At 40.1% G+C, this 18,788-nt stretch overlaps 1 protein-coding gene across 1 annotated transcript in view; it reads right to left on the bottom strand.

Annotated features, from left to right (window-relative positions):
- The window catches only part of LOC112112190 (protein furry homolog), a 278,522-nt gene that overhangs the window by 174,062 nt on the left and 85,672 nt on the right, over positions 1-18,788 (bottom strand). The window contains exons 3-10 of the mRNA XM_029911983.1: positions 18,457-18,596; positions 13,299-13,389; positions 12,816-12,895; positions 12,622-12,702; positions 9,065-9,233; positions 3,994-4,086; positions 3,807-3,905; positions 755-856 (exon numbers count right to left, since the gene is read on the bottom strand). Of these exons, the coding sequence (XP_029767843.1) occupies positions 755-856; positions 3,807-3,905; positions 3,994-4,086; positions 9,065-9,233; positions 12,622-12,702; positions 12,816-12,895; positions 13,299-13,389; positions 18,457-18,596 (855 nt within the window). The remainder of the gene's footprint in view (positions 1-754; positions 857-3,806; positions 3,906-3,993; positions 4,087-9,064; positions 9,234-12,621; positions 12,703-12,815; positions 12,896-13,298; positions 13,390-18,456; positions 18,597-18,788) is intronic.

The raw sequence follows: 18,788 nt of genomic DNA, 5'->3' as shown, positions 1-18,788 counted from the left end.
GGGAAGAACATCAATTGTTTAGGTGGACAGAAACAGTAGTGCCACAAACATTTTAATTTAGTTTTAGTTTCTTTAATGAGACTTTCAGATTGAAACAAGGAGAATCAGTACCACGTGACCAGCCAGCTTTCCTCAGGCCAGCAGCAAGTGCTCCAGTTTAAGAACCCCTGACTGAATGAAGTAAAAGGTTCAAAGGTAACATTTGGCAATTTTCTTCTTCCACTCCATTCCTGGCCAACTTTTACCAACAATTTAGTCTGTCCTCACATGCATATGCAATATTTGGGTTGTTTGGTTCAAGCCACTCTCCATTAATAAAGATATGAGAAATTCAAACTAGGCATAGGAATATTTTTTTTCATTGACAAAATCCTGTATTGTTAAATTATAAAAACATTGCTATGAAATAAAATTACTGATAGATTCAACTATTATCAATAATCTAGCTCAGGGGTTCTCAAACTGGGAGTTGGGATCCCTCAGTGGGTCACGAGGTTATTACATGGGGGTTCTTGAGCTGTCAGCCTCCACCCCAAATCCCACTTTGCCGCCAGCATTTATAATGGTGTTAAGTATATAAAAAAGTGTTTTTAATTTATCAGGGGGGTCGCACTCAGAGGCTTGCTATGTGAAAAGGGTCACCAGTACAAAAGTTTGAGAACAACCTATCTAGCTAAATCACGTAAAACTAAAGACGACCCAGGCTACGTACAGTGAGCTAGCAAAGTATTAAAAAAGAAAGTAAGATACTAACTTTGAGATTGGATAGGCAGTTGTTGAGGAAAATATGCCATCTGTTTAAAAAGAATTGCTTCTGACTGACACAAAGCAGGCATGTTACCAAAGGATACAAAGCCTAAATAGAAAGAAAGATGATACAGGATTATTTGTATGTCAACAAAACATCAAACTAATTTAACACTAGAACCATTGTACATTTAGAGTCCTAGATCCCCTGTGTTATGCTATATGCACCAGCCAACATAAACACATTGTTCAATAACATAATTTAAAAGGAATGTTTCTCTAAAGCTGTTATGAATTTGTATGGATTACTTTGTACAAATTTAGAATTACATTTGCACCAAAAACAATCAAATGCCTAAGTGTATCACTGTTCATAAATCCTAAAGATGGGCCAAAATTTTGCAGCATCATAGGGCTAATTTCTGTGTCAGTTAACTGAGAAATGTAGTAGCTGGGGAATTACTGTGCGTGCCATACTCAGCATTAGAATTCCCATAGTCCATTGTTTGTTGTTTACAGAAGACCTAACTCCCCTCAAAATCCATGGTTATTTATTTGAAGAACTGTCAGATCCCAGGGGCACATGGTTTAAATGATGGTCAAAACATAAGCCTTCTGGAGGTTTAATCTTGTAGGGTAGTTACGCAGAGTGTAAAAACAGGCAAGACAAAGGATAGAAAACCAAACACTGTGTGCGGGGTTCTTTTCCCAAATCTGTTCTGACCAGCGTTTGACATTTGTATTGCTATTGTTAAGCTAAAATATTAGACTAAAAGTCAGGAATAAATATGTTGATTTTGACAGTGACCTGCTGTTTCAAGCTCCTCCTCTGGGTCAGTTCTTCTTTAAATGCAGCCAGGTCAGGCCTTTAAAAAACAATGACCAAAGAGGAGGCAACTTTTTGCACCATAAACACAACAGACTCTTAAAATTAACCCTAAAATTTCAGCCTAAGGCTTGTCCCTAAATGTAAACCTCACTGTAAAATCCAAATCCTGTTTCTCTCAACCTAGGGCACAGATTGTCCGTAGCTAGTTTAACTCCAAGTTCACTGACACATAAAACCAAATACATATAACTTTTTAGCATTCTACATCAAAACACAAAAATGTAGTAGCCAGAGGAGAATTAAAGCTTCCTCACCAGACTGATAAACATCATGTATTTGGCAGATGAACAGCCCCATGCAGGCAGAGCCGTCCTTTGGGTACGGCAAATTGGGGTGACCGCCCAGGGCCCCCCACGCTTCTATAAAATCATGAGGAGGCAAGCGGGGAGATGAGGCAGGAGGGGTGAGGAGACAAGCGGGGAGGCGAGCAGCTAGCAGCAGGCAGGCCAATGGGGTGGGGGGGGAGCCCCCCTACTAGAATCTCCCCCTCTCCCCAGCGCCTCCTGCCCGTCAGCAGGCTCCGCCGATCAGTACCTCTCCTCCCTCTCAGCGCCTACCACCTACCACGGATCAGATGTTTTGCTGCATCAGGAGGTGCTGGGAGGGGAGGGAAGTGAGGGCGCAGCGTACGCGGGGGAGGGGGTGGAACTAGGCAGGAAAGAGGCAGGGAGGGGGCGGAGCGGGGGTGGGAAGAAGCAGGGTGGGGATGGGGCCTTGGGGGAAGGGGTGGAGTGGGGGCGGGGCCTGGGCGGAGCCAGAGGGGAGCACCCCCCAGCAGATTAGAAACTTGGCACCTATGTCCCGGGCCCCACACCCTGCTAAGGAAGGCCCTGCCTACAGGACAAGATAGGTTAAATGCATATTGACTGAACAATGACTAATAATCCCCAAAACATAATTCTCATAGCAAAAACTCATCCCCTAAAATTTAAAGTATCATGTATTCTTGTTTAAAGAGGCCAATAGTCCTTCCCCTGGAAATATCTGCAGCTACTGCTATCACTGCTAGCTGCTTACCATTCTCTTCTTTGCAATGTTTGCTTTTCTAATAGATCATCTCAGGAGTCTATTCTATTTCATTACTTTTCATTATGTGGTATCTGTCTGTGAGAAATCTCACAGAAAGGCCCCAACTCTATCCCTTTCTCAAACTGAGTGCCATTTACTCTAGTGAGACGCCCCATTATCTTCAATGAGGTTATTTGTTTGGGAAAGTTCTACTCAGCATAAGGATTGAAGAATTGGATCCTTAGTTTGCTGTAGTTTCAACAGTGTTATCAGTGTGTCTGCATCCGCAACAGGGTTGACTACACATGTGCCTAAAGGGAGAAATCTTGGCTCCACTGAAGTCAATGGCAAAACTCCCACTAACTTCAATGGAGGCAGAATTTCACCCAGAAAGAAGTATTTTGACTCCCTTCTGGAACTGGCTGGAGTAATGACAGCAGCAGTCACAAGTGTGCCTGTACGAGTCCATCAATGAAATCAGATAGCATCACTTCCCAACACTCAGTGAGATAGTGGGGGACAGGGAGGTCCTTTTGACTTGTACATAAATAAGAACGGACCAATGAAAATAACTTTCTTTTCTTAAAAGGCCAAAGACTTCAAAATGGATTAACAGAGGCCGCAGTGCTGAGGTGCACTGACCCAGCTGGAAAGATAGAATGCTTAAGGCAGCCAGCATCAACCTGACTCAGTGCTCCATTTAATCCAATTCAACTATACACTGTTATGCCACTGTTAATCTCTCAAGAAAATATGAAATAGAGAGCTTCTTAGCTGACATGCTGTGTAAAAAGGCACTGTTATATATTGGTTTGTTCCCGCAAAACATTACTTAACCGTTTTGAAAGAGCTGTTCCCACATGTCCCATTAGTTCTCACTTGACAGGCAATGCACTCTCTGTTAACTTTTTCCTCTGTGCTAATGGTCAGACACAACAGGTATTGACCATTTTATAATCATAATTGCAGGATCTGAAAACACTTAGAGGATTCAGACTAAGATAGATGTGGATATAACATACACTTTTGAAATAGCAATTAATTGTACATTGAGCCAGATGCAGATAAATGGTTTTGCAACAATTCTGCAAGCCCTTTGAGAATCTTGCCTAGAAAGACTTCTGATGAAGAATTTTAGCTTCAGCTTCTCAGGATTCCTTACCAGTGAGTGCTTCTTTCGAGAAGAAAGCTCAAGTGTTGTGTCATACAGGCTTTCAACAAAGTTCCTCAGACAGGGGACATTCACTTCATTTTTAACAGCCTGAAAAGAGATTTAATGTTAACACTGTTTTTCATACATTGACTTTCGAATCTAACTTGAAAAAATCATGCAAATAAATAAAACTCACAGCAGCTACAGGTACAAGAATTTCAACGAACAGTCCTGCTAATGCATGCTTGATATCTTTGTCCTTCACTTCTAGGAAATAATGTGCACATTCCTGGCAGACAATTAAAGAGAAGAAAAAAAATTGCACATCAGGTGGAATAAAGACATCTCAATGTTTGCTAAAAGCATATGTGATAGCTTATTTTTCTTATACTGCAAAGAACATTTTATATGTCAATTAAGATTTAGGTTCCACATTCACAATCTGCCCTAGGTATGAGGCAGTGCATAGTCCCAGCAATAGATCAGGAGGGAATTGTGGCTCTGTCCAGGACTCTCCATTTGCTTTAGCTTGTGCAGGCTGGTTAATTGGGGGGCCAAATGCAAGGCTTCCCACAATCCCCATCCCTGCCTACCCTCTCTGTGGGAGCAGTAGTAACAGCCCTGCATTCGGATCCATCTGGAACATAGCCCACAGAAGGGAATATGGAATCCCCTTTTGTCTCTTTACTCCACCAAGTGGGTGCGTGAACCAAGGGACAATCCTGCCCTAAATATTTTGGGTTAGATTATGTTTCAAGGACACGGCCTACAGCAGGGGTAGGCAACCTATGACACACGTGCCAAAGGTGGCAGACGAGCTGATTTTCAGTGGCACACTCACTGCCCGGGTCCTGGCCACCGGTCCGGGGGGCTCTGCATTTTAATTTAATTTTAAATGAAGCTTCTTAAACATTTTAAAAACCGTATTTACTTTACATACAACGATAGTTTAGTTATATATTATAGACTTCTAGAAAGAGACCTTCTAAAAACGTTAAAATGTATTACTGTCATGCAAAACCTTACATTAGAGTGAATAAATGATGACTTGGCACACCACTTCTGAAAGGTTGCCAACCCCTGGCCTACAGTAATTGTGAGGGCATGAATTGTGGCTCAGAATGGAGCTCTTCACTGTGGAGGGTAGTAATTTATTATGGGGCTATACCCGCAATAAACTACTACCCCCATCCCCATAGCTATATTGGTCAGTGAGTGGAGAGGAAGGAGCCAAGGATGTGCCCATTCCACACTCCTCTCTCCTCAACTGCTCTGGAAAAGGAGTAAACAGGCACCTAGCTCCAGTTACTCCTGCATATCTTGGCCCAAGGCCCAGACAGATACTCTTCCTCCTCCCTGGGTCTATAGACAATACAGGTCCTTGGCCACCCTCACGATTTGCCTCCATCCCTTCCTGTGAAGAGCATTTTTTCCCCATTGATGATAATTCACATTAAGAGCTCTCAGGTCTTGATCAACATTATCCCTCCATCTTCTTCTTCGATGGTTAGACACCATATGGATGTCCCTCCAAGAAAGGCTTAGCTGGTCTGTCTTCTGCTGTCCTAAGTACATGCCCTGCCCACTGGAGTTGTTGAGATTTCACTACATTTACTATACAGTAACTCCTCACTTAAAGTCGTCCCGGTTAACATTGTTTCGTTATTAGGTTGCTAATCTATTCGAGAACATACTCATTTAAGGTCACGCAATGTTCCAATATAAGGTTGTTTGGCTCGCCCCACTCCGCCCGCCCGGCATCCAACTGGGGAGCGGGGTCGGGGCGCGATGGCTACCCCACTCCGCCCACCCGGCATTCCAGCCGGGGAGTGGGCAAGCCCCGGACCCTGCTCCCCGGTTGGAGCGCCGGACGGAATGGGGCAAGCCCCCACGCCCCGACCCCACTCCCCAGCTGGAATGCCTGGTGGGTGGAGCGGGGCAAGGCCCCGCGTCCTGACCCCGCTATGCCCCTACCTCAACCAAGCTTCACAATCATCATTGGGGAGTACAGTATTAAATTGTTTGTTTAAAATTATGTATAACTTATACTGTATATGTATATAATGTCTTTTGTCTGGCAAAAAAAAATTCCCTGGAACCCATCCCCTACCCCCGCATTTGCATTAATTCTTACGGGGAAATTGGATTAGACAAATTAGAGGATTGGACTAGACAAATTAGAGGATTGGACCAAAAGAAACCTGATGAGGTTCAACAAGGACAAGTGCAGAGTCCTGCACTTAGGACGGAAGAATCCCATGCACTGCTACAGACTAGGGACTGAATGGCTAGGCAGCAGTTCTGCAGAAAAGGACCTAGGGGTTACAGTGGACGAGAAGCTGGATATGAGTCAACAATGTGCCCTTGTTGCCAAGAAGTCTAACGGCATTTTGGGCTGTATAAGTAGGGGCATTGCCAGCAGATCGAGGGATGTGATCATTCCCCTCTATTCAACATTGGTGAGGACTCATCTGGAGTACTGTGTCCAGTTTTGGGCCCCACACTACAAGCAGGATGTGGAAAAATTGGAAAGAGTCCAGCGGAGGGCAACAAAAATGATTAGGGGGCTGGAGCACATGGCTTATGAGGAGAGGCTGAGGGAACTGGGATTGTTTAGTCTGCAGAAGAGAAGCATGAGGGGGGATTTGATAGCTGCTTTCAACTACCTGAAAGGGGGATCCAAAGAGGATGGATCTAGACTGTTCTCAGTGGTAGCGGATGACAGAACAAGGAGTAATGGTCTCAAGTTGCAGTGGGGGAGGTTTAGGTTGGATATTAGGAAAAACTTTTTCACTAGCAGGGTGGTGAAGCACTGGAATGGGTTACCTGGGGAGGTGGTGGAACCTCCTTCCTTAGAGGTTTTTAAGGTCAGGCTTGACAAAGCCCTGGCTGGGAAGATTTAGTTGGGAATTGGTCCTCCTTTGAGCAGGGGGTTGGATGACCTCCTGAGGTCCCTTCCAACCCTGATATTCTATGATTAGCTTAACATCATTTTGCTTAAAGTAGCATTTTTCAGGAACATAACTACAATGTTAAGAGAGGAGTTACTGTAGTTGGCTCTTCATAGACTTCCAACAGTTCCCTATCAGATCTGCTCTATATATCATTCTCCCTTAATACCCCCAAAACTCATATCAAGACTTTTATTTTTGAAGGTCGTTAGTTGCTTTTCTTTCTTTTTAGCAAGAGACCAGGTCTCTCATCCATATAAAATATAGGCCTTATAAGGGTTTTCCTTTTATCTCCTACAATAGCCAGGTCATCAGCACATCCAATGAGTTGGTGAAGGCCCTTTATAAATTCACCCCATCCTGACAATTCTGCAATTAGCACTTTTTCCATAGCCACATAAAAGGGTATCTGGGACAGTATGTCTCCCTGCCTTAGTTAGCACACAGCCTATATAGTATACAAGGACGGTTCTCACTATCTTTTCCTCCCTTGCCTGGGCGTGTAAACCAATTTCAATATAGCCCGTAGTTTATAATTATTATACTGTAAATATATGTGTAAAGTGCAAGCTGTGTTATAAAACACATCAAGTATGGCTGATTTTAATACATACTTTTAACACCTATTATAATACATTTATATTCTGTGCGTGATGGTGAGTTTGGCACTCAGATAGTATGGTGATGACTACAGTACAAAAATCTAGATAGATTCAATTTGAATCTTGCTTCCACTAAATGGAAATTTTGCCATTGCCTTCAAAGGGAGCAAGAATGGGCCCCAATAGTACCGTACTATCAGAAAACATTACCATTTATTCATACCACCAATGTACATTTCACACACACAAAATTGTGCAACATGACACCTCTGTGTAACTGATATGAAATTATGTCAGTATTCATGAATGTGGCTGCACACATGGAAACATAACCAAGATGGACTGTGGGTGTGCTGCTCCAAAGAGAAGAGGAAAAAGAGATTGTTTCTATGTTGCTAAATATGATATAAAGCATTTTGCCAAAATAAAACTTATGCAGTTGCTATTTAGGTTTTATAGAAAACAAAAAATATATTTGTATTAATTTTTCAAATACTTACTTTAGGACACCTAACATTACCATAGGGTATATTGATTTTTATCTCTGAGAAATCTTCACTCAGCTAGTCTCCATACACAGGCCAGTAAAAAAGCATGTATTTTTAATAGGATTTTTAAAAAAAATTAATGGCGACTGCCAATGTGTCCATCTGTCACAAAAAATGCCCAGAGAGAAAAAGAATAAAGATACCCACATGTAAGCTAATCTTTTAGGAATAGTGTCCTTTGTGCATTAAGGACCGAAAAATGAGGATTTTTTTAAAGTTCTAATATGATTTTCCCTGCCTTTTACAGCATGATATACCGTATATACTCATTCATAAGCCACATTTTTTTAGTAAAAAAGGGAAGCACCAGAGAAGGGGGTCGGATTATGAACGGGTATAGAGAGGGAGAGGTGGGACACAGCCCCTCCCCCCAACAGAGAGAGCAAGGAGAGGCAGCACAGCCAGCAGAGCCAGAAGTGAAGAGGCGGGGCCAGAGTCTCTCCGCTTCTGGCCACGCTGCTCTCCCCCCAGGCTCCGAAGCAGCTGCAGCTCTAGGGCTGGCAGGCTGCAGCCATGCCGCTCAGCCCCACCCCCAAGAGCAGGCTGTGGCTGTGCCACCTGGCCTGCCGGAGCATGCTGCAGCTGTGCCACCCGGTCCAGCCTGCTGGAACATGCTGCAGCCGCGTCACCCGGTCTGGCCTGCAGGAGCAGGCTGCGGCCGCACTGTCCAGCCTGCCGGAGCAGCTCCAGCCAGGCCTAAGACTTCTTCCCCTGGCCCTCCCCAGATAAGGTGGGAAAGAATGGGATGGGGAGAGTGTGGGGGTCCCGGGCTAGGGGTGGGGTCATGTGGGGGGTGGTCACAGGGGTTACTCCCCTGACTCCCAGCTTCTCCCCCACAAAAAATTGCCCCACGAGTTGCTGTCCCGGCCCAGCAGGATAAGCAGCTGGCGCGCCAGGACACTTTGTTTACTTAGGTTTACCTCCGTGCCTGCGGACGTTCGAGGTAAACAAACCATCTCGGCCCACCAGCGGCTTATCCTGATGGCCAGGAGCCAAAGTTTGCTGACTCCTGAATTATAGGGTCGGCTTATGAATGGGTTATAAACATTTTCCATTTTTACTTATCCATCTTGGGGAGGTCGGCTTATAAACGAACCGGCTTATGATCAAGTATATATTAAACTGTTTAAGACAGCCCAAGTGTGGTCTACATCAAAGAATGTTACCTGCATAAACTGAAGAGAGGCTTCAAAGTCCTCCACGGGATACATCTTAATGCGAAAGAATTTCATCCCCATTATTAGACTGATAATGCTTTGAACCACATAGGGGCTTTGCTCTTTATGCCGCAGCTCTTTTAATTCTGCCATGAATTTCTTCTTCACAGCAGGAAATCTATGAAATCACACTGATTAGTTACAAAACAATAGACTGGTAGTAAGATTTGACATGTATTGTAAGGTACCTAGAAGAGAAACAATAAAAGAGATATATTATTATATCTCTTTTATTCTATAATTAATAGTTATTTGAGTTTTAATATATCTTACTAGGTGTGTTTTTTTTATTTAGGGTATATGTGTGTGTGCGCACTGTCCTCTGGGATGCTTCTCTCTCTCATTCCCATTTTCCCAATAGTTCCCTCTTCAAAACCTCTTCATTAAGTTGCCACATCTTTATGGCCAAAGATGGCTGAACATAACTCCCTTAGTGCCTGTAAACATTAAAGAGAGATCGGCAGGATGGATGGATTGAGAGCAAATGCAAAATGCTCCCCTTCCTCCCAAAGGCTGAGTGTACTGTTTCCATAGCGCTCCCAGTTCCCACAAGCTTGGAGAATGAGAGAAAATCTTATTGCCTGATCTTAGACCTATCTCATTACTGTATCTAATGAACTTTCCTAATTTTAATTCACTGTGCTTCTTTTTATACATAAGCTAACTCTACCATAAAATAATTCTTCATACTTTTTTGAAAATCCAGGATAAAAGACATTTTTATTGCAAGCATGTGTCAAGTTTTCAAAGGAAAATGTTCAAATGATAACCATAAAAATATTCAGATAGGTTGTGCTAGCCTTCAGGTTTTCTTGATAGTTGTTACAACACCATTGTATCTTAGGTACCAGAGATAATTTCTATTCCAAGTGTAAGAAAATACTGTGGTTTCTCAGATACCACAGGGTAGTAAGTAACTGATGGTAAATGCTGATCTTTTAATGGCAACCACTATACTAATATATTTTAGAAGGTGGTGGTATTATTTGACATACATTGGGAAACTGCAACTTTACAGTGTACTGTGCCCAAGGACATTTCAATTACTCATTGTCATCCAAAGGCATGGAACAGGAATCTACTATGATAAAGGTTACAATTTTTAATTCTATGTTGGTAGCTCATCCACTCTAACTTTCTATTGAGATTCAACTTAGAATGGTTTCACAGATATATGATATAATAATTCCCTCAAATCTGTTGTTCAGACATAATACTTTTTCATCTATTTCAATTTGCTACTGCAGAATAAACATTTTAAAAAATTGAATATAGATAATAATGTAGGTAGAATCTTTTAAACAATTATTTAAAACACATTAACACCACCAATGTTAATTCAGTTAAAATGGCACAAATCAGGCTGAAAATACACTCCTTAATATAGGCCCTGACCTGCAAACATTGGATCATGTGAATACTCATATGAGTAGTTTAGTCATGAGAGTAGTTGTATGAGCAGTCTCAAAGAAGTCAACGGGACTACTAATATGTGTAAAACAAACGTATGTGCAGGTATTTTCAGGATCAGGCCTATAGTGATTAGATTAATTAAAATTTTATGGAAACTCAGGTCAGAAACCTATATAAATGAGAAAATGATTCTGCAACTTTTTCTTGTAGATGAACTTTTATGAATGTGGAGATTCTAACTGGTTTCCATAGGACTCCATGCAAGTGCAGCCGTATGCCCAGGCACAAGAAGCTGCAAGATCAAGGCCTTATTGTGTTTCCACAAAACCACCTCTTATTTACACATGATCACTTTGTACAGTTCAATGACTTATCCACCAATGATACCAAATTATTTCATATGTACTCTCATGTCATCTGTTTTCCTTGTAATTCAGTAATCATTCAGGAATCCTGGCTCAATAACTAACTAATGGAATTTTAATTTCCTGATGAATGTCTTACTGGTGAATATTTCTATGAATATTATATTGAATTATTAAACAAATGTACTTTGTACTGCCCATGCCCCTTTTCTGTTTGCTTTCTTTAAACATTTATTCAATCAAGTTTTATTAGTATGGATGCTTAGCAAATTTTAAGCTTCTGGGCTTGTATATTTGTAGAAAGTGGACTTCAAAATGTACTTTCTGTGAGCGTTCACACTAGGAAACCAGTGATAGGAAACAATACCATGAGAGTTATGCGATCTAGCATAAGCAAGCAATTCAGTTTTAATTTTGGATTTTGTTACTTCACGTAGCAAGCCATTGAGTATCTGAAACTTCTAAAAATGTAACTGAATAATTTTGAAAAATCTCAAAAAATCTTGATCTATTCGCAATTATCCCATGAATAAAATAAGAGGTAAAAAATGTAATTAAAAAAAAAAAAGGATAGATGCTTCTTTTTGATTGTTGTGTTAGTAACTGCTTATGGCTCTGTTTACTATTAAACAGAATTCAGAACTGGAACCATAAATTAAAAACAGTGGAGAGGAAAACTCAGGGATGGAAAACAGGTGAAAGGGACAGAGGTAGGCAAGAAAGTAAACACAGAAATTAGATAGGGGAAAGAATGAGGAGGCACAGGGGAAAGAAACTGACTTCCTCAAGGAGACTGGTACACAACAGTCCTGTGTATCTTTTTAAAACAAAACTATATAACCTTTTATACATCGCTATTACTGTGTTCAGCAATGATATGAGCTTACTTTCTTTAACCTCCCACACAACGTCTCTGTGAGTTATTATTTCTTTCTGTTATTCTTGTCATGACTTAAAACCCAGTCTTGCAAACACTAACAAGTGTGTGGCCTGCTTCCACAAACAGCCCCCCCGACTCTAATATAATTAATAACAGCGTATATTAACAAAGAACAATATAAAAAATGGACAGAAACAAAAGATAAATAAAAGAACTAGCAATATAAGAAAAGAATATGTTAAAAAAGGGAATGGAAAAGGAGAAAAAAAACGTTTGCAACTTTAAGGTTGTTAAACAATATTTTGCTTCATTCGTGTTCATTTCAACCTAAAAATAACTTTGACCATTTTTTGACAAAATAGCAGCAGGTCCCAAAATTATCTTTGTGACATGAGTATAATCTCCAAAAAATGCACCACTTAAATTTAGTTCTAAACTTCAATAATTGTGAAAATTTAAAAAAAATGTTTCCATGACTGGGTATGGGTCATTTTTAGCTTTGCCAAGTTAGGGAAAGAATAGCACATAGTAGAAAAACTCATTCAAATTAGGTCCCTCCATCCCTTTAGGCTTTCCACAGATAGTGTCTGTGATGAAAACTAAAGCTGTTGTAGTCTGGTTGAATTTAGCTTGAACTGCTTGACTGGATGCAGAAGCCCAGTCTGCACCTTCTGTGATTCCATAGGCTCCCATGCGATGGAACATTTTGGAGAACAGAGTGCTCAAGCGAAATGATTTACAGTTCCTTTAAACTATAAAATAAAGAATATCAAAATATCCATGTTTCCAGAATGATAAAATTAAAATCTCTCTGATTTCCAATAGGCAATGTATTTAAGTATACTTACTTAGCTTGTGCTAACACACCTATTACTTCTGCATACAGATCTGCAACAATGTGCATATTTCCAGTGTTAGGACCAAGGTACCTAGCAAGAAATAAATCAGATGGTTGAGAAAGCACACTGCTTTAACTAGTACAATTTTATTAAACAATTCAGCAAGCAATTCTTTTCGTGTTTTGTGTGGGAAAGAGCCTTACCCTTCTTTATATTTAAAGTGCTTGAAAGCCAAGTTAATAACATCATGTACCAAACTGTCTATGACAGGATGAAGTGGAATCTGAAAGTACAAATAAAACATAACTGGCATGTGAATATTAAAGTTTACGCTTCATACTTCAATGCCAATATTATTTTTGTATATCGTCCCTGAATAAATATACTAGCTGAAAATTGGGCTAAAAATATAAAGACGGCTTAGTACTGAAGAGAAATATGTCATCTCTGAAAAATATGGCAAAACTAAGTCCATATTAATACTAAGTTCAATAAGATGTTTCCCATATGTGGAAAGAGAGGACAGAATAAACAAACACTTGGTTTAGAAACCATTTTTATGCTAGACTATTTATGTTATAAATATAAATTAATAATAATTTGAAAATTAGCCTGAGAGATGAAATACTGTACAACTTCACAATCATTTACTTCTTAAAGAATCATTTATTTTAAGGATCCCATACCTGTTTCAAAACTTCTATTAATACTAAAGAAAAAATAAAATCAATGGCTAAATCTCTTCTTTCCATTAGATAGTCTCGCTGCTGTTCATCACTGCAAAATCAAAACAAGAAATAAAACAGTAGTGAGACATGTGTCTTATTTTATATAATAAGTCTGCATAAATTATAAGTATACAAATAATCATAAATTGGGTTTTAGTTCCAGTTTTTCAAACTGTAATCCTAAATTAAAAAATGAAAGGCAGTACGATGACAGTCTCTTAAAATCTAGGATAAATAGCACAAGTACAGACCTGTCACATTCATCTATTTTCAGAAGTCGACATGCCCTCCCTTCACTTCCTCTCTCTCTGTTTGCAGCTCCAGAGACCCATGTTGGCTCTTTCTCCCTCAACACTCAGGTACTCCATTTTCTCTTTTTATGTTCTAATTGAGTAATGCTGAACTGAAATCTAGAGAGTGGATTTTGTATTTCGATCTCACTCTCAATGTCACTGTTTATTAAATTATCAATGGTTTTGAAGGTGGAAACAGTACCAGAGTGTCGTATTAGTCAAAAATGATTTTAGGTCAAGATTTTCAAAAATAGGAGCCTGAAGTTAAATTCCCAAATCCAGATTTAGGTGCTTCCTTGACTGTTTAGAGTGCTGCACACCCAGCAGCTCCCATTGAGAAACATTTTTTAAACATGGGTACCTAAAGTCAGGCACCTAAATCCATAGTTAGACACCTAAATCATAGGCCTGGGTTTCAGAGGTCTGACTACTAATAAATCCTGCTGAACTCCAAGACCATTGACCAAATATGTATTTAATTGGCTAACTTTACGCACTCAGTTTTGAAAATTTTGGCCTCTGCATTTAATTAGGGTTGAATGATAGTTTACTGTGTCATACTGACTAATGTTCTGTACTAAAAATTTGGGCATCGAAAATATATATACATACTATTGATGACTAATTTTTAGTCAGTGACAAGAAAATGAGACTTGCAAGAGCCTCAGGCAATGTTTTAAAGATTATTTTCAGAAAAGATTTGTTTGGCCTGGTGAAATTCAGTATCCTTTTCATATTCCAGTCAGATAGCATTAGAACTTAAAAGAAAAGAAAGAAAAAAGCCTAGTAGTATCAACAGCAAGACATTATATTTTATAATCACTACTGATTTTTGCTTCAATTGTAATCAAGTTCCCAAGAATAGAAAATCTTCATGCTTTCCTAGCAGCCAAACATGAATATCTAAATGCCCTGTAGTTACAGAGGTGACCTTGCAGGATTTTTCATAAATAAATACATAAGAACATAAGAATGTCCATATGGGGTCAGACCAATGGTCCATCTAGCCCAGTATCCTGTCTTCCGACAATGGCCAATGCCAGGTGCTCCAGAGGGAATGAACCGAACAAGAAATCCTCTCTCCATTCTGAAAACTGACCATTTAATCCTACCCTTTGTTTCCTATCTTTCAACCAGTTACTGATTCATGCATGGGCGGTGCGTCGCATAGGCTGGGGGAGGCTGTGCCTACCCAAACAGCCTGGTGGGGCCCCGCCCATGCTCCTCCCCGAAGCCCTGCTTGCCTTTTCCAGCTTGGCCCCAGCCCAGACAGGCTGCTGCCTGCTCCTCTTCAGGGAAGCAGTGTGCTGAGGCTAGGGTTAGGGGGGCCAGGACGTTACGGAGCTCCGGGCACTGGGGCCACACCACCCAGCACTGGGGGGAGGGGCTGGAGGCACTGGGGCTGCCCACCCTTTGCTCAGGGCCAGGGGGTTGCGCACTGCCCGCCAGCTCTGTGCTCAGTGGCCGCCTGCCCTGTGCTCAGGGGCTGGGGCCACGCGCTGCCTGCCTGGGGCTGTCGGGGGAGGGGCTGGTGGCCGTGGGGGGGCTCCGGCAGGAGAAAGGGGGCGAATCCTCGGGTGAGGGGTGGGGCCGGCTGGGGGCTAGCCTCCCCCAGCCGGTGGTTCACCCGCCACCCGTGGATCCATGACAGGACCTTCCCTCTTATCCCATGACAGCTTACTTTGCTTAAGAGTGTTTGTCAAAGGCTTTCTGAAAATCTAAATACACTATATCTACTGGATCACCCTTGTCCACATGCTTGTTGACACCCTCAAAGTATTCTAGTAGATTGGTGAGGCATGATTTCCCTTTACAAAAACCATGTTGACTCTTCCCCAACAAATTGTGTTCATCTATGTGTCTGATAATTCTGTTCTTTACTATAGTTTCAACCAATTTGCCTGGTACTGAAGTTAGGCTTACTGGCCTGTAATTGCCAGGATCACCTCTGGAGCCTTTTAAAAAAAATTGACATCACATTAGCTATCCTCCAGTCATCAGGTACAGAAGCTGATTTAAATGATAGGTTACATACCACAGTTAGTAGTTCTGCAATTTCACATTTGAGTTCCTTCAGAACTCTTGGGTGAATGCCATCTGGTCCTGGTGACTTATTACTGTTTAATTTATCAATTTGTTCCAAAACCTGCTCTAATGACACCTCCATCTGGGATGGTTCCTCAGATTTGTCAACTAAAAAGCATGGCTCAGGTTTGGGAATCTCCCTCACATCCTCAGCTGTGAACACTGATGCAAAGAATTCATTTAGTTTCTGCACAATGGCATTATCTTCCTTGAGTGCTCCTTTAGCATCTCGATTGTCCAATGGATCCACTAGTTGTATAGCAGGCTTCCTGTTTCTGATGTACTTACAAAAAAAAATTGGTGTTACTTTTTGAGTCTTTGGCTAGCTGTTCTTCAAATTATTTTTTGGCCTTCCTAATTATATTTTTACACTTCACTTGCCAGAGTTTATGCTCCTTTCTGTTTTCCTTAATAGGATTTAACTTCCACTTTTTAAAGGATAATTAAAAGGATTTAAAGGATATTGTAAAGTATAATTAAAATTAAAACATAATTAAAAACAACACATTTGTTTTTGAGTGGTTTGATGTGGTATGATGTGGGGTGAAGAGGTATTTCGAACATATGGAAAGATTAATGGTGTCTCTTTCAACTTTCATTTATGTGACAGCTATTATATACCAGTTCATTCACCCATGTGCAGTTAATTGTTAGCACAATAGGGTAAAAAGTAGATTTAATATAACATGAAACTGAATTTTTGGACAACTAAGAAGTGAGCAAAAAGTCCAAGTTAGCACGCTTATTTGAGGTTGACTGTTCCAACATCTGATTGGATAATAAACAAGACATTATCTGTCTTTTCTATGCCTTTCACTGGTTGAGAATCCACAAGCAGCCAGCATCCTCTTTCTATATCTTCCTTAGCTTTCTACTTTCATTATTTATTAATGCTAACTGCATGCTGGATGCTATATAAAACATGTACAAGAAATGGTCCTGCTCTGAGTAGCTTCCAATCTAAATAAGTGTGAAGGTTTGCTCAGTTTTAAAGTATATTGAAAAGCTGCTCATGAGAAAAATTGAACTTTTAAGTGTATGGCTATCAATCCCCAAAGGTCCAGCCCTGTATCCTTTCTCAGTCAAAACTCCCACTGATTTAAGTAGGATATTTTTCTGAGACACCAGTAAAGATCAGCACAGTTCTCATGTACATGAATAATCCCACTGACGTCTACTAGGCTACCTGTGCTTAAAATTAACCATGTGCTTAGTGCTTTCATTGATCAGGATGAATATAAGGGATGTGTGATCTGACCTGCTAGTCTACAATAATCTGAGAAAATCCAGTGTATTTTTCATAACAATCTATGAAATGAAATGCTAATCTTATATCCTCATTGAATAACTGAAGTTCTAGCAGGCCCCACAGCTCCAATTGACTTCAATAACTATTGGCCACTTTTCAAGCAGTTGTAGTTTTCAAAGAATAAAATTGTACTAAAAACTGTCTAAAAAAATTCTCTGCTAAAAGCAGACCTCAGATACAGCCAATTATCTAGTTCCCTAAAACACAAGAATCAATTACATCATATGCGGTTTAGGTAGCATTATTGGGTTTTGTTTTGAAACTTCATTAAGGCTAAGTTATAATAGAACATTAACATACAACATCATATATTACTTATTTGGGATCAGGTTAATATTTGCTAGAGCACTGGTTCTCATCCAGGGGTATGCATACCCCTGGAGGTACACAGAGGTCTTCCAGGGGGTACATCAATTCATCTAGACATTTGCCTAGTTTTACAACAGGCTACATAAAAAGCACTAGCGAAGTCAGTACAAACTAAAATTTCATACAATTAATTGTTTTTCTGCTCTATATACTATACACTGAAATGTAAGTACAATTTTTATATTCCAACTGATATATTTTATAAGCAATTTTTCAGTAATAGCGTGCTGTGACACTTTTGAATTTTTATAATCTGATTTTGTAAGCAAGTAGTTTTTAAGTGAGGTGAAACTTGGGGTACTCAAGACAAATCAGACTCCTGAGAGGGGTACAGTAGTCTGGAAAAGTTGAGGACCACTATGCTAGAGCTCTTCAAGTGAGCTATTTGCAGTGTTTTGGTATATGGATATATGTATATGAGAAAGCAAGTATGCAATCTATAGTGTTTTTTACTGTTACTTAGACCATCTGTTCTATTCTTGTGAACAAGCAGCTTACTAAATCTATAACAATCCTGCTCTCTGATGCGCCTGGAGACTATTGTCAGTACACTACCTTCTCACAAGAGTAAAGCAGACGGACACAATAGATGAAAAGCACTATTTAAATGGCATTCACAAAATTCAAAATGGTGGTGAGGACCAATACTCTGGTTGATATGGGATCGTCCAGGAGCATAATTTTAATTGTAAGAATATTGCACTCCTTTAGGTGGTTTGGGGGTAGACTCCTATAAACTTGATGTGAAGAATAAAATGATAGTATGTTATAATACAGATAGGTAGTATTTAGAGCCCAAGAATCTTGAGAGTGCCCTTTAAATATTTAGACATCTGTTTTGCTTATTCAGCTAAAAAGTGATTATTCAAATTGATATACAAAAAAATCGATTGCCTACAATTCAGAAATGTCACCCAATACCAGAATTTTCCTGAAATTCCTGTTTTCCAAAATTTCAATGCCCGAAAAGCCACTTAAATAAAAAGTATAACAGAAGCTGAACACTTAAATGTAATACATTACATCTTTGAATCCAAATTATGTTTATTCAAGAGTGTACCTTTTGGATTTAGTGCTTGTTCTTGGTCTGTATTCATGAGATTCATCTTCTATGCCATTTTGCCTTTTATACCAATCAAAAAGAGTGCGCAGAATAGAGGGTAGGCAATACTCTGAAAGGGAGCTCATTGAGCTTATTACCTATGGGGGAAAACATAATAATTCAGATAGTATTCAAGCTTTATCTTCACCTTCAAAGAGTGCTGTAAATTCATACTTAAAGGTTAAACTCGCTCTTGTTTTTATCTCCATTTGAATTTTTTATTTTTATCACCAGCAATGCACCTTAATGTTCTTTATCCACACATACATACAAACAGAACTGTAAAATGG

This window comes from Terrapene carolina, unplaced genomic scaffold, assembly GCF_002925995.2.
Source record: "Terrapene carolina triunguis isolate 2854851 unplaced genomic scaffold, T_m_triunguis-2.0 Scaffold141, whole genome shotgun sequence".
NCBI classification, from domain to species: Eukaryota; Metazoa; Chordata; order Testudines; family Emydidae; genus Terrapene; species Terrapene triunguis.
The sequence above is the reverse complement of the archived record's forward strand: the minus strand, read 5'-3'. Positions and strand labels throughout refer to the sequence as shown.